The following is a 15,128-nucleotide window of genomic DNA, read 5'->3' as shown; positions in this document are numbered from 1 at the left end:
AGGAAGGACTCTTTCAAGTAGAGACACTACATCACTGATATACACCTGAAACTCAGCAGGAGAGGACTCTTTAAAGTAGAGTACACTACATACTGATATACACCTGCCATTCAGCAGGAGAGGCACTCTTTAAGTAGAGGACATCTACATACTGATATACACCTGAACATCAGCAGGAGCGGCACTCTTTTAAGTAGAGGACATCTACATTACTCGATATACACTCTTGAAACATCAGCAGGAGAGGAGGACTCTTTAAAGTAGAAGACACTACATACTGCTATTACACCCTGAACATTCAGCAGGAGAGGACTCTTTAAGTAGAGACACTACATACTGCCTCATACACCTTGAACATCGAGCAGGCGAGGACTCTTTAAAGTAGGAGACACTACATACTGACTATACACCTGCACATCAGCAGGAGAGCACTCTTTAAAGTAGAGACTCTACATACTGATATACACCTGAACATCAGCAGGGAGAGCACTCTTTAAAGTAGAGACTCTACATACTGATATACCACCTGAAACATCAGCAGGAGAGGACTCTTTAGAGTAGAGCACTACATACTGATATACACCTGAACATCAGCAGGAGAGGACTCTTTAAAAGTCAGGACGACAAAGAAAAAAACGATATGATTGGAAATACATAAATATACGCTCTAAAGGGGGGATTGATGTGAAATGCCAAATTTAGAAATGGTAAGGGTAGGAAAAACACATCAGCAGACAAATAAAAGGAAGCACAACAATGAAACTAAATCCTAATTGGCTAAAGAGAAGGCAGCAGAAGGCATGAATACAAACAAGAGTAATATGTGAGTCTGAGCAGGAGGACTTGTTGTCCTTGCCTTTACAAAAAGAGCAAGGCAGGCTCTGAAGACGGAGAAGAGATGTGTGATCGCTCTCTGATCCGAGAGGCTGCTATTTAAAGGGCAGAGCGGAGAAAAGGATCCAGATAATCGCAGACATTAGCTAGCAATAATACCTGACCTGGTATTTGAGAGAAGCTGTGAGTACTTCCCTGTCTCTCACTGCGTCTACGGCTCAGTTTCTCTGCTCTTCTGAATAAAAGCTATTATCAAGCCTTCTGACATGAGGAGAGACAACTTTTTTTGCTCTGGATAATTCTGGCCAGGTCTCTATTTTCTCATCTTTTACCCATTTGATCACCTTATGAACTGTACCCAAATGTCAAAGAAAAGCATTTTGATTTGAATTTAATTACAACAAAGTTAGAGATGTCACCATTTCTGTTAGTGTTTGGTTCGGCCAGTCCATTAAGGTTTTTGAAATAACATTTCTTGTTGTATATTAAAAAGGTTTGCTCTTCTGTCTGCACCACACAGAGAGGTATGCAAGGGTATTCATTTGGCATTCAAACAGCAATATAACAGCACTTTAAATGCTATTAAATAACCACAATAACAACAAATGTTATATAGTAAATTACTTAAGTCGTAACAAGAAAAGTGTGAATAAAGCATTTTTTTTCCAGCTGAAAACTCAATGCTGATTGGTTTGGATCATTCCAGAGGTTGTTCATTTTCGCTAACAGACCGTTGCTATGGAGAACAGACCGTTGCTAAGGAGCATTGAAGAACTACAGTATGTGAATTCATATCAATCCGCAGAAACAAACTGTAGTTTTCTAACTGTCCCCAGTAAAGACAAGAAGAACAAGGGAAGAAAATACATTACAAGACAGCGTCTGTTCTTCTTTCCAACGGTCTGTTAACAAAAATTAACAACCTCTGAAATGTCAAAAATCTGAATAGAGTATTCAACCAAGCTGTGTAATAAGATATGCTAATGTTAACATTTAAACTGAAGAATACAGCGATCAGTTTTTAATAGGGAATAAGAGGACAAGTTACTGAAATCAGAGTCCTACCATCCTTTGCAAACTATTATGGGGCTATGTAACCCATGTGACTTCTGCCATTGTCTCATGAGTGTCCACCCACTTATTCGACTCTTTTTGCCTCCCAAAACCCATCCGCTAACCACCCCTCTGCACCCGCCCGAGCCCAAACCAGCAGATTTCACAGCTCAGCTCATTATCAGATCGGCTGTGTGTTTCCTGTAAAACGAGGTGATTATGCTCCCCAGCAGAGAGTCAGACAGAAAGCAGTCATTTCACACCTGAGCAGACGTTGGACTCCTGACAGCACTACAGGTTTGGGATGTTTAACTCCAGCTTTTTGTTCCTGGAGAGCATCTGCGGTCAGATTTACAAGCGTCACATATCAGCTTTGTGGTAAAAAACAAGCTTATGTGCATGTTTTTACAACATTGGACGACAGGAATTAGTTATCTCAGGTGGGTCAGGGCATCCCGTGATTACATCCCTCTCATCTCGGAATTGGTTGCCATGGAAAAGCCTCTCATCAGATCATTATTTCCTCTCTGGGCTCAGCCGTGTGGACTGGACTAATCAAATGCTTGGCCGCTCTCCAATCGACCCAATCCCAGTTATTGTCTGAGCTCTGTGTTTTCACTATAAGCTCTTAATTATAGAGATATTTGGAAACAAACAAGAACTGATCCAGCTCCTGATCCTGAGCCCATGGATAGAGTCGTCATTATTCAATATACTGACGTTCAAGATCAGAAATCACTTTTGTTTTTGTTACAACTGAACAAATGCCCTGCACAATAATAAACTATCTTGGATGCTCAGGTGAGACGATAATAGAGATGAGATGAGATGCGATCAAAACAACAACATCAATAGGAAATCCTTGTTATTCTTACTAATCTCTTCCTGTCTCATCTCATCAGTTATCTGAGGTGTGAAGGTGTAGCAACACTGGTTTCCTGGAAATATGTGAGTGTGAATTCAGAGGAATATTCCTAGAAAGCAGATATTATAGAGAAGTGGGAACCGTGTTTGATTAGTGCACTTCCAAGTAATTGATTCAAGTTAATTGCTAAGATAGCGTACAGTACTATGACCTAGAATCGTCTATTGACTGCACAGCATGGTATGCAATGTACTCATTTAATCTTTAAGCGAACATGCAATTCATCATTTACTGTATGTGGGATGTACGGTATTTCCACATGGAGCAGTTTCTTCAAGGAAGTTCCAACAAGTGCTTCAACACAACTTGCCAACACTTAAATGATTGTCTTGATCTTCTGTATTGTTCGTAACAAATTACATTGAGGATAAGGAAGTTGCAGGCTGCTAGTTAAGTCCCCTATGATAATATTGAACTGTCCCTTGCCTATCCAAAGATCGCTTCATGTAATTGACTTCCTGTTATGCTTGGTAGGGGTTTTGCAGAGGACTCAATAAAGTAAGGAGGTGATCAGATGAGGATTTCTCGAACAGCTTGGTCTGGAACGAGCATGCCATCTACACTAGCCATTGAACATGTATAAAATACAGGCAAGACTGGATTGGATCAATGGGTGGCAGCAGTCCAGTATTCATTTGTAACACTTCCATTATTAAGGTCTGTTCTTATAAATACCTTAGTGTGCACATCGAGAACTCTCCTTCTTCGGAGCTAATTTGGCAAGTCTTTGTTCTACAGCCTAAAGGCCCTGACACACCAAGCAGTCACCAGAGAACTCGCCGACGCCAACTGTTGCGTCGGCGTGTTCGCCTGCGTCTTGGCCATGTGTCGCACTGGAACACACCGCAAAGACTTCAGCCGAGCACGTACGAACTGCGCATGCGTGAGCGGCAATAACTCTCCTTACCAGCAGGCGGCGGTAGTGTGTGTTCGTCATTCAAAAGAGGCAACAACCGGAAGACAGAGAAGAAGAACAGACTGCGTGATATAAACAAACAACAAATATCGTGTGCGTTCCATTTTCACTCTCGTCCATCGAAAACATGTTTCGTGCGGCACTGGAGCTATCAGCCATTGGAGTGTTGCTTGTGGAAGACATTCTCAAGCAACCGTTTCACTTCTCATGCACTGATTCGCTAGCTGAACAGCCAATAAGAGTGATTTCTTTGTCCGACTGCCTGTGGCCGACGCACGGCCGATTCAACATGTTGAATCGGCCGTGCGTCGGCCATGAAAGGGCAAATAAGGCGTGTCACGGCCGACGGTGCGGGACACACCAAATTGAGTTTGGGCGACAGGGCACGCCTCGTCGTCCGACTAACGAAAACGGACGATTTCGGCCTGGTGTGTCAGGGCCTTAAAGCAGAGAGGACTTTATAAACAAGGCTTAGACTCCATGGTGTAGACAAGAGACATTTCATCGGTTTATTTTAGAGTTTAATCTGGTACGGTGTTATCTATAGAGAATTGTAATGTTGTAGTTTGTAAAACTATTTCAAAACCTGACTTAGTCAATTTAAATGTTCTTGAGATTTGAAAAAAACTTCTTGAACTGCAGTTTTGGTGTAAAAAGGAATAAGCCTTACTGCACATCACATTATATTTATGAAGTAGTCTTGAAAAGGAACTGTGCGCTTTGTGGAGTGTGAGAATATAATCCAAACCAGCTGTGTGAAATCTCCAAAAGATGCACAATTTAACGGTTAGAAGTTGAAGGATATTGACGTCTGATAGACAGATGTTGCTTCTGCTGCTGTGCACAAACACAAAAACACCCAAACAACTGAGCGGCACAAACAGAGAGTGGATGCAGTCTTTTGATTCTGAAGCGACATGACAGAAGAGTAATTGAATTTCTGACACTTCCACCAAAAATAAACAGCCCACAGCCACAGAGATACACAACATTATTATATGAAAAGGCCACGAATTACTACGGCAACAATAACGGCCCCCACATGCAGAAAAACAAGATTTCACCCCAAAGAAAGGGAAAGAGGACACATAACAAAAAGTGCCTCCTGTTAAACTGATATAGACCTGAACATCAGCAGGAGAGGACTCTTTAAAGTACAGACACTACATACTGATATACACCTGAACATCAGCAGGAGAGGACTCTTTAAAGTAGAGACATCAGCAGGAGAGGACTCTTTAAAGTAGAGACACTACATACTGATATACACCTGAACATCAGCAGGAGAGGACTCTTTAAAGTAGAGACACTACATACTGATATACACCTGAACATCAGCAGGAGAGGACTCTTTAAAGTAGATACACTACATACTGATATACACCTAAAACATCAGCAGGAGAGGACTCTTTAAAGTAGAGACACTACATACTGATATACACCTGAACATCAGCAGGAGAGGACTCTTTAAAGTAGAGACACTACATACTGATATACACCTGAACATCAGCAGGAGAGGACTCTTTAAAGTAGAGACACTACATACTGATATACACCCTGAACATCAGCAGGAGAGGACTCTTTAAAGTAGAGACACTACATACTGATATACACCTGAACATCAGCAGGAGAGGACTCTTTAAAGTAGAGACACTACATACTGATATACACCTGAACATCAGCAGGAGAGGACTCTTTAAAGTAGAGACACTACATACTGATATACACCTGAACATCAGCAGGAGAGGACTCTTTAAAGTAGAGACTCTACATACTGATATACACCTGAACATCAGCAGGAGAGGACTCTTTAAAGTACATACACTACATACTGATATACACCTGAACATCAGCAGGAGAGGACTCTTTAAAGTAGAGACTCTACATACTGATATACACCTGAACATCAGCAGGAGAGGACTCTTTAAAGTAGAGACACCACATACTGATATACACCAGAACATCAGCAGGAGAGGACTCTTTAAAGTAGAGACACTACATACTGATATACACATGAACATCAGCAGGAGAGGACTCTTTAAAGTACATACACTACATACTGATATACACCTGAACATCAGCAGGAGAGGACTCTTTAAAGTAGAGACTCTACATACTGATATACACCTGAACATCAGCAGGAGAGGACTCTTTAAAGTAGAGACACTACATACTGATATACACCTGAACATCAGCAGGAGAGGACTCTTTAAAGTAGAGACTCTACATACTGATATACACCTGAACATCAGCAGGAGAGGACTCTTTAAAGTAGAGACACTACATACTGATATACACCAGAACATCAGCAGGAGAGGACTCTTTAAAGTAGAGACACTACATACTGATATACACATGAACATCAGCAGGAGAGGACTCTTTAAAGTACATACACTACATACTGATATACACCTGAACATCAGCAGGAGAGGACTCTTTAAAGTAGAGACTCTACATACTGATATACACCTGAACATCAGCAGGAGAGGACTCTTTAAAGTAGAGACACTACATACTGATATACGCCTGAACATCAGCAGGAGAGGACTCTTTAAAGTAGAGACTCTACATACTGATATACACCTGAACATCAGCAGGAGAGGACTCTTTAAAGTAGAGACACTACATACTGATATACACCAGAACATCAGCAGGAGAGGACTCTTTAAAGTAGAGACACTACATACTGATATACACATGAACATCAGCAGGAGAGGACTCTTTAAAGTACATACACTACATACTGATATACACCTGAACATCAGCAGGAGAGGACTCTTTAAAGTAGATACACTACATACTGATATACACCTGAACATCAGCAGGAGAGGACTCTTTAAAGTAGAGACTCTACATACTGATATACATCTGAATACAATACACCTGCTTTTTTATTATTAGTATCGTAAAACGTACACCTTCAAACCCCAGCAAGGGTTTTAAGAGTGTGTGACTCAAACATGTGCATCCCTGTAAGTGTGTGTTTTAGGGAATTGGGTGAAAAAGAGGATGAGATGTGACGGTGTGTCTGCGGGGGGTGATTCACTAAATACACACTGACTTTACTAATGTGAACGATGATGAGAACATGATACGAAGGAAGAGTTAAGACGATCATGAATAGCACCCAAAAAGCTCATGCTCTCTGATGAGACAACAGGGGGCGGATTAGGTTTAATTTAGTCATAAATGTTTTGTTCCCATAGCACAGTTTGGGGTGTGGGCTTTGACGTAGGACATTTTAAAAAGTCCCTTATTCCAGGGGGAGTCCTTTGGTTTACAAAAAGCAACTGTTATACAAACAAAAAGTGAACATGTGAACTTAGTGACTTGGACATTGGGCTTCTGTTTACATCCTGTTTCCAATCTAAGCGTTGTCTCTTTTGAACCCTAACCACAAGCATTTCTTAACCTTTACAAATCATTATTTTAAACCCCAACTGCAATCTGAAGCTTCACCACTCTATTGGACACACACACACACACACACACACACACACACACACACACACACACACACACACACACACACACAAACACACACACACACACACACACACACACACACACACACACACACTCACACACACATACAATCATGTGTATTTTAATGCATGTATACGTTATAATGTTATATCAGGGTCGGCAGTAGCTCAGTCTGTAGGGACATGGCTTGGGAACTGAAGGGTCAACGGTTCAAGTCCCGATCAAACCAAACATACAGAGTGTGTGTCCCTGGGCCACATCACTAATTTAGTAACGTGTATTTGTTTATAGTGTCGTGGACTGTCCCCATTAATCAACTGTCACAAAAAACAGGACATGGGGAAGCTTTAGCCAACATTGCTAATTTCCAGCTGATAATAGAGACCCTTAAAATCACAATACATTAACAGCATTAGTTACAAAGAAAGGATGAAAGACAAGTAGATACAGGCGAAAGGATAAAAGTGAACAATAACATGCAAACAACACACGTTACTACATACATATAGCACATCACAATCACATAACAGAAACGAGGGGCAACATCCATGATCACAACATCTAACACACACGCCATATCCAACACAGACTAGTGTGTGCAGGTGTGGTTCTCAGAGATTTACACCGTTACACAGGGACAGAATAAGATTGAAACACAGAGAGACACAATGCAGACAGGACTCACACCATGACATTTTCCACACACTGATATACGGATGGACTCACAGAGTGAAGTTCTCCGCGGGGTAGCAGCGGTTCCTCAGAAGCCCCGCCCACAGCTGCACGCCGATGATGCCGAAGATGAAGAAGACGAAAAAGCAGAGGAGGAGGACGTTCCCCAGCATGGGCAGCGTGTCCAGCAGCAGATTCACCAGGATGCGCATACCTGAGGACACACACAGGAAAACACTTACTGTATTTCAGCAGGAGAGGACTCTTTAAAGTAGAGACGCTACATACTGATATACACCTGAACATCAGCAGGAGAGGACTCTTTAAAGTAGAGACACTACATACTGATATACACCTGAACATCAGCAGGAGAGGACTCTTTAAAGTAGAGACACTACATACTGATATACACCTGAACATCAGCAGGAGAGGACTCTTTAAAGTAGAGACACTACATACTGATATACACCTGAACATCAGCAGGAGAGGACTCTTTAAAGTAGAGACACTACATACTGATATACACCTGAACATCAGCAGGAGAGGACTCTTTAAAGTAGAGACACTACACACTGATATACACCTGAACATTAGCAGGAGAGGACTCTTTAAAGTAGAGACACTACATACTGATATAGACCTGAACATAAGCAGGAGAGGACTCTTTAAAGTAGAGACACTACATACTGATATACACCTGAACATCAGCTGGAGAGGACTCTTTAAAGTAGATACACTACATACTGATATACACCTGAACATCAGGAGGAGAGGACTCTTTAAAGTAGAGACACTACATACTGATATGCACCTGAACATCAGCAGGAGAGGACTCTTTAAAGTAGAGACACTACATACTGATATACACCTGAACATCAGCAGGAGAGGACTCTTTAAAGTAGAGACACTACATACTGATATACACCTGAACATCAACAGGAGAGGACTCTTTAAAGTAGAGACACTACATACTGATATACACCTGAACATCAGCAGGAGAGGACTCTTTAAAGTAGAGACACTACATACTGATATACACCTGAACATCAGCAGGAGAGGACTCTTTAAAGTAGAGACACTACATACTGATATACACCTGAACATCAACAGGAGAGGACTCTTTAAAGTAGAGACACTACATACTGATATACACCTGAACATCAGCAGGAGAGGACTCTTTAAAGTAGAGACACTACATACTGATATACACCTGAACATCAGCAGGAGAGGACTCTTTAAAGTAGAGACACTACATACTGATATACACCTGAACATCAACAGGAGAGGACTCTTTAAAGTAGAGACACTACATACTGATATACACCTGAACATCAGCAGGAGAGGACTCTTTAAAGTAGAGACACTACATACTGATATACACCTGAACATCAGCAGGAGAGGACTCTTTAAAGTAGAGACACTACATACTGATATACAACTGAAAATGAGCAGAATAGGGCCATACCAGCTTCTGCTTTAAGCTCTTTTTAAAGATACATAAAGAAATATATATATAAATATATTCAGAATTGTCACATGGATGTTATCATAGATTGAATAATAGATGAGCATTCAAATCAAATCAAATCAAGTTTTATTTATATAGCACTTTTAAAACGATTTTTGGTCGAGCCAAAGTGCTGTACATACAATAAAAACAATTTACAACAAATACAACAGCACAAATAAAAAAATCACACACAGGGAAATGTCAGGAGTCGTGCTCCGCTCAGACTAGAAGGCCAGGGAGAAGAAGTGAGTTTTAAGTGAGGATTTAAAAACCCCTAGGGTCTGGGCCGACCTCACGTGGAGGGGCAGAGTGTTCCAGAGCCTGGGGCCAGCTCGGTCTTGCTCTCGTTGAGGGTGAGGAAGTTTTGGCTCAGCCAGGATTTAATCTCTGTTAAGCAGTCCTTCAACTGCTGTAGTGAGTTGGCATTTTGATTGAGAGGCAGATAGATCTGTACATCGTCAGCGTAACAATGGAAGGGGATATTGCGTTTAGTGAGAATTGAACCTAGGGGCAGTATTTACAGTAGAAAAAGGATGGGGCCCAGAATCGAGCCTTGGGGAACCCCACAGGTAAGAGGGGCTTTGGCAGAGGAGAAGACACCTAGCTGCACTGAGAAGCTACGGTCTGTCAGGTAGGACCTGAACCATGCAAGGGCAGAGCCTGTGATGCCAGCGGACTGTTCAAGCCGTGACAACAGGATGCTATGGTCCACAGTGTCAAAGGCAGCAGTCAGGTCTAAGAGCACCAAGACAGCTGGGCTACCTGAGTCGGCGGCTTAAAAACTCTTAAAAGGGCTGTTTCAGTGCTGTGCATGGGTTTGAAGCCAGACTGAAACTTTTCATGGATGCCATGTGTGGTTAAAAAAGACTGCAGCTGTGCGTAGACTACTCGCTCCAGGACTTTAGATAAAAAATGTAGCTGGGAGATGGGCCTAAAATGTGCGAGAATGGAAGGGTCGAGATTTTTCTTTTTAAGTAGTGGCTTAACCAAGGCATGTTTGAAGGCAGCTGGGACACATCCTGAGCTAAGAGAGGTGTTTACAAGCAATAAAACACTTGCTCCAACTGATTCTAAAACATCTCTGAGAAGGCGAGAGGGAATGCTGTTAATTAATCAGTTTATTCTTCTCAAAAGCTTTTCCTTTGCTTGTTTTTCTTCAGAAAACAATATTTGAAATCATTAGGACATTTGGCATTACCCCCGGGGTGAGGACTGAGGACCGCCTGCCCACTTATCCCTGATTACTCAGCTAAACGCTGCATCAGTCCTCCATCTCTTCCTCTGATGGAGTTTAACCCCTGCTTTGGTTTCCTCACACAGATCAGAGCCAGAGTAATGGCCCATGGGATCACAATTAGCATGGAGATTAGAGATTGATTAGCTAATTATGATAATACAGCGGCTTATATGGAAATGCGTGATGGTACATCTCTGCAGGGAGTGGGAGGACGAGAGAGTTTGTGTAAAGGAGGAAATTAAGTGTTAAGATGAGACATTATTGTCTATTTGCATGAGTGCATATTTTGTACAGATGCTTATGTATGTGTATTTGTGTACAACCATTAACTAAAGTGACGTTTATACATATATCAGATTTCAATGAGGCAATTTTAAAAGACATTCAAAGCATGAGAAGATATAGTGCAAAATAAGCGCATTAAACATTAATTTAAATACATTTAACATTAAAAAGCCAGGAGAATACAAACTAAAACAAGCTTATAAAAGTTACAGTTCAATATATGTGTCACGATATTCATGTTATGTCACGTTTTGATGTCTTGTTTTGGGTGTTTTGCTGTTCTCCCTGTCTTGTTTTCCTCCTGGTTTCTTGTCTGGTCCTTTTCCCTGTGTTTTTCCTCCTGTCGTTAGTTTCCCTGGTGTGTCTAGTTGTCTGATTGTGTTCACCTGTGGCCCTTGTGTTTCTCCTCCCCTGCACGGCTGTTGCTCGTCTTGTGATTATTGTACTGTATTTAATAAATAATAATAATGCATTTTATTTATATAGCGCTTTTCACAACTCAAAGATGCTTTACAGTATGAGGGAGGGTCGACAAACAAGGACAGGCAAACAAGTAAGTATAGTAAAATAAAAAAAATAAAAAGGCAGTCAAGAGGAAGTTGATTGAGGGGGGGGGGGGCTCTAGTCTTTAGTCTTTTTAGTCTTTAGTATTTAGTCTTGTCTCTTCCTGTGTTCAGTGTTGGTTCGTCTTTTGTTTGTGACTGAGTTCACCGGTGAGTTTTCTGTTTTGTCCAAGTTGTCTAGATTATCCTTGAAACAAAGGCATTTTCAGCATTATCTGCATTTGGGTCCTGCTTGCTTCACTCACCGTAACAATATGTTATAATTCGTTTTTTTATTTAACGGCAAAAAGACAAGATGAAAAAAAGATGGAACAATGGGAATATTTTCCTGTTCCAAAATACATTTTCTTCTTGTTGTGAACTTTGGATTTAAAGGTGAATTGGAGAGGAAAATAATTCAATTTTTAAAAATAAACAGCCAGCGAGGAGGTTATTCCTTTGGTTCAGTTCATTTATTTGTCTGCAAGTATACAGACACACCACTCGCCCAATTCTCATGGAAGTTGGTGGAAATGTGAAGCATGGGCCAAGGACGAAGAAATTACATTTTAGAGCAGATACACAACTTATTTCCCCTTTTGTGAACATTCTAACAAAGGGTATGGCCTTGGAGGACGTTATGTTTCCAGCTCTGTTTATCAGTAGGATTTCGAAAATATGTTGTAACCTGATTTTAAAGAAACTTGATGAAAGGATGTCGCTTGGCCCAGAGAACATGACATGTTTGCAACAGACTTGAATAACTGGGCAGATAAACAAGTGTTTTGTTAAGAAACATATGTTATACCCTTCGTCTCTCATCCTTTTAGTTTAAACACAGATGAGATAAACACCTTCATGATATTTGGTGAATTAAAAGCTGACCGGACGTTTGATTTAATATTTGATAGGACATTTCTAAACATCTAAAGTGTTTCCTATTGATTGACATTGGAAAAAAGTTGCCTAAAATTGCCTTGTGTTGAAAGGTGCTATATCAATAAACGTGCCACGCCTCGCCACGCCTCGCCACGCCTCGCCACGCCTCGCCACGCCTCGCCACGCCTCGCCACGCCTCGTCACGCCTCGTGTCGTCTTGCCTTGCCTCGTCTCACTTTGCCTTGCCTCCAAGCCCGCCTTAACCTGCCATCAGCCCCAGGGCCTGATGGCAGGTTAAGGCGTTTTGTAGGCCCCCTATTTAAACAACAAATCAAAGTCATTTATAGCGTTTGGATTACTGGTCTGGGGGAAGCGATTGTGTGTGTATACGTGTGTGTGTTTGTGTATTTTTGCGTTTGTGTGTGTTGCGTTTTTTTTCCCGGGGGAAAACCCTCACGAGAAACACCGGCTGTTGTTATGCCTGCTGTGACGTCAAGTTACTCCGTTCTCCGCTTGTAATTATACCGAAGCTTCAAAGTTGTATTCATCATCTGAATTTGCCGAAACAAGTTTAATATTCTGAAAGCCAAGGCTTTGTTTATTTGAAACCAGATGAAAACAAACTGTAACGGACCCTGCCGTGTTATCTATGATTACTCTACGCCTTACATTCATAATTTCAGCGGAGGGAGGGGAACAGCAGAGTGGCGAGGGAGAGCTGTCTTCTTCCCTTTACAAGCTTCAAAAATGTATTTATCGTGGGATTTTGGAAATAAAAGTGTCATATTCTGAAAGCCAAGACTTTGTTTATTTAAAAAAAAATGAAAATATCCGGAAAAAAAAAAATTGGCTCATGATAGGCCCCCAATCTCCGTAGGCCCCTGGGCTTCAGCCCAGGTCAGCCCGTGCATTAAGGCGGCCCTGCTTGCCTCGCCTTGCCTCGCCTTGCCTCGCCTCGCCTTGCCTCGCCTTGCCTCACTTTGCCTCGCCTTGTCTCGCCTTGCCTTGTCTCGCCTTGCCTCGCCTCGCCTTGCCTCGCCTTGCCTCGCCTTGCCTCGCCTTGCCTCGCCTTGCCTCGCCTTGCCTCGCCTTGCCTTGTCTCGCCTTGCCTTGTCTCGCCTTGCCTCGCCTTGCCTCGCCTTGCCTCGTCTCGCCTTGCCTTGTCTCGCCTTGCCTCGCCTTGCCTCGCCTCGCCTTGCCTCGCCTTGTCTCGCCTTGCCTTGTCTCGCCTTGCCTCGCCTCGCCTTGCCTCGCCTTGCCTCGCCTCGCCTTGCCTCGTCTCGCCTTGCCTCGCCTTGCCTCGCCTTGCCTCGCCTTGCCTCACCTTGCCTCACCTCGCTTCGTCTTGCCTCGCCTCACTTGGCCTCGTCACGCCTCGCCTTGCCTCGCTTTGCTTTGCCTTGCCTCGTCTCGCCTCGCTTCGCCTTGCCACGCCTCATCATGAACCATTCTTATTAAATGATCTTGATTTAGCAGTTGTAATTAGTCCTGTAACTTCCCATGCAGAATGCCATTGAAATGAAGTGAATTTGATGTGAATAAAGCTACATTGCACTGCTCTGGATCTGAAGTCAGATATAAAAACATCGCAGAAGCTGATCTCCTTTGAGAAGCTCAAACCAACATCTCTTTTCCTCACAATGATTCAGTCTGTTTGAAGTCAGCAGCTGCACAATCACTCAGGACACCCTATTATTAAATCACAATGAATCAAAAGTAATAATGGTAGTGAAAGTTGCCATAATACGAATGCATTGAAGTTACTCTCAAAAGAATATAAAAGCAGGGATGAAGCAGCACATAAAAGGACATTGTTCAACAGCTCTTTGTCCAAAGTTTGAGATGTGATTAAATGATGAAAAGACCCCCATTGTTCCCGGCAGGAAAAACAAATTAGAGTCGTTAGTAAATTGGATTAAAACTGTCTATTTGCTCAAGTGTTGGGTAAATTGAATAACACATATTGGTTTGACATAAAAGGCTACTTTAATTGTTTAATTCATTAGCAGCAGTGTGAAGGAAATGAGTGCAAACTAGATTAGAAGTGAGCAAATGAAAAGAGAGGGAAGCAGGAGAGAGCTGATGGCCGTTACCTTGGCTGCTAATACAGAGTTTCCCCAGAGGGATTGTGGGTAATGTAGTAAACCTCTCTAAGTTGTGGCCAGTGGGAACCAGGCGAGGATCATTTCCATTAGCGTCCCATTAACTGACTGTTCCCCTCACACACCGTCCTCTGAGTGTGTGTGTGTGTGTGTGTGTGTGTGTGTGTGTGTGTGTGTGTGTGTGTGTGTGTGTGTGTGTGTGTGTGTGTGTGTGTGTGTGTGTTATCCCTGAGGCGAGCTCTGTGGTAAACTGTCTTTAATAAAGGAGAGAATTGCTTCCTTATTTATCGAGCAAATAAAGAGGATTGGAAGTTGTTTGCAGCCTGGGGCCACTGCACCTGGTGATTTATAAAATAACATGACACTTATATATGGTGGTAATTGTCCTGTCAATACTTTACAAATAAATACTGTGCCATTCCATACTAGTTCAAGAACGCTTTTATGTCTCACTGAACAGATGCTTTCAACACACACACACACACACACACACACACACACACACACACACACACACACACACACACACACACACACACACACACACACACACACACACACACACACACACACACACACACACACACACACACACACACACACACACACACACACACACACACACACACACACACACTCCGATATTGGACTATTTTACAACAGGAAAGGAAAGAAAAAAGTTATTGC

At 42.2% G+C, this 15,128-nt stretch overlaps 1 protein-coding gene across 1 annotated transcript in view; it reads right to left on the bottom strand.

The window, feature by feature from the left end:
* The window catches only part of LOC117551471 (voltage-dependent T-type calcium channel subunit alpha-1I-like), a gene marked incomplete at both ends in the record, with an annotated part of 140,069 nt that overhangs the window by 54,435 nt on the left and 70,506 nt on the right, over window positions 1-15,128 (bottom strand). Inside the window, one exon of the mRNA XM_034224383.1 lies at window positions 7,941-8,100. Coding sequence (XP_034080274.1) covers window positions 7,941-8,100 — 160 coding nt within the window. The remainder of the gene's footprint in view (window positions 1-7,940; window positions 8,101-15,128) is intronic.

This window comes from Gymnodraco acuticeps, unplaced genomic scaffold, assembly GCF_902827175.1.
Source record: "Gymnodraco acuticeps unplaced genomic scaffold, fGymAcu1.1, whole genome shotgun sequence".
In the NCBI taxonomy this organism is placed as follows: domain Eukaryota; kingdom Metazoa; phylum Chordata; class Actinopteri; order Perciformes; family Bathydraconidae; genus Gymnodraco; species Gymnodraco acuticeps.
The sequence above is the reverse complement of the archived record's forward strand: the minus strand, read 5'-3'. Positions and strand labels throughout refer to the sequence as shown.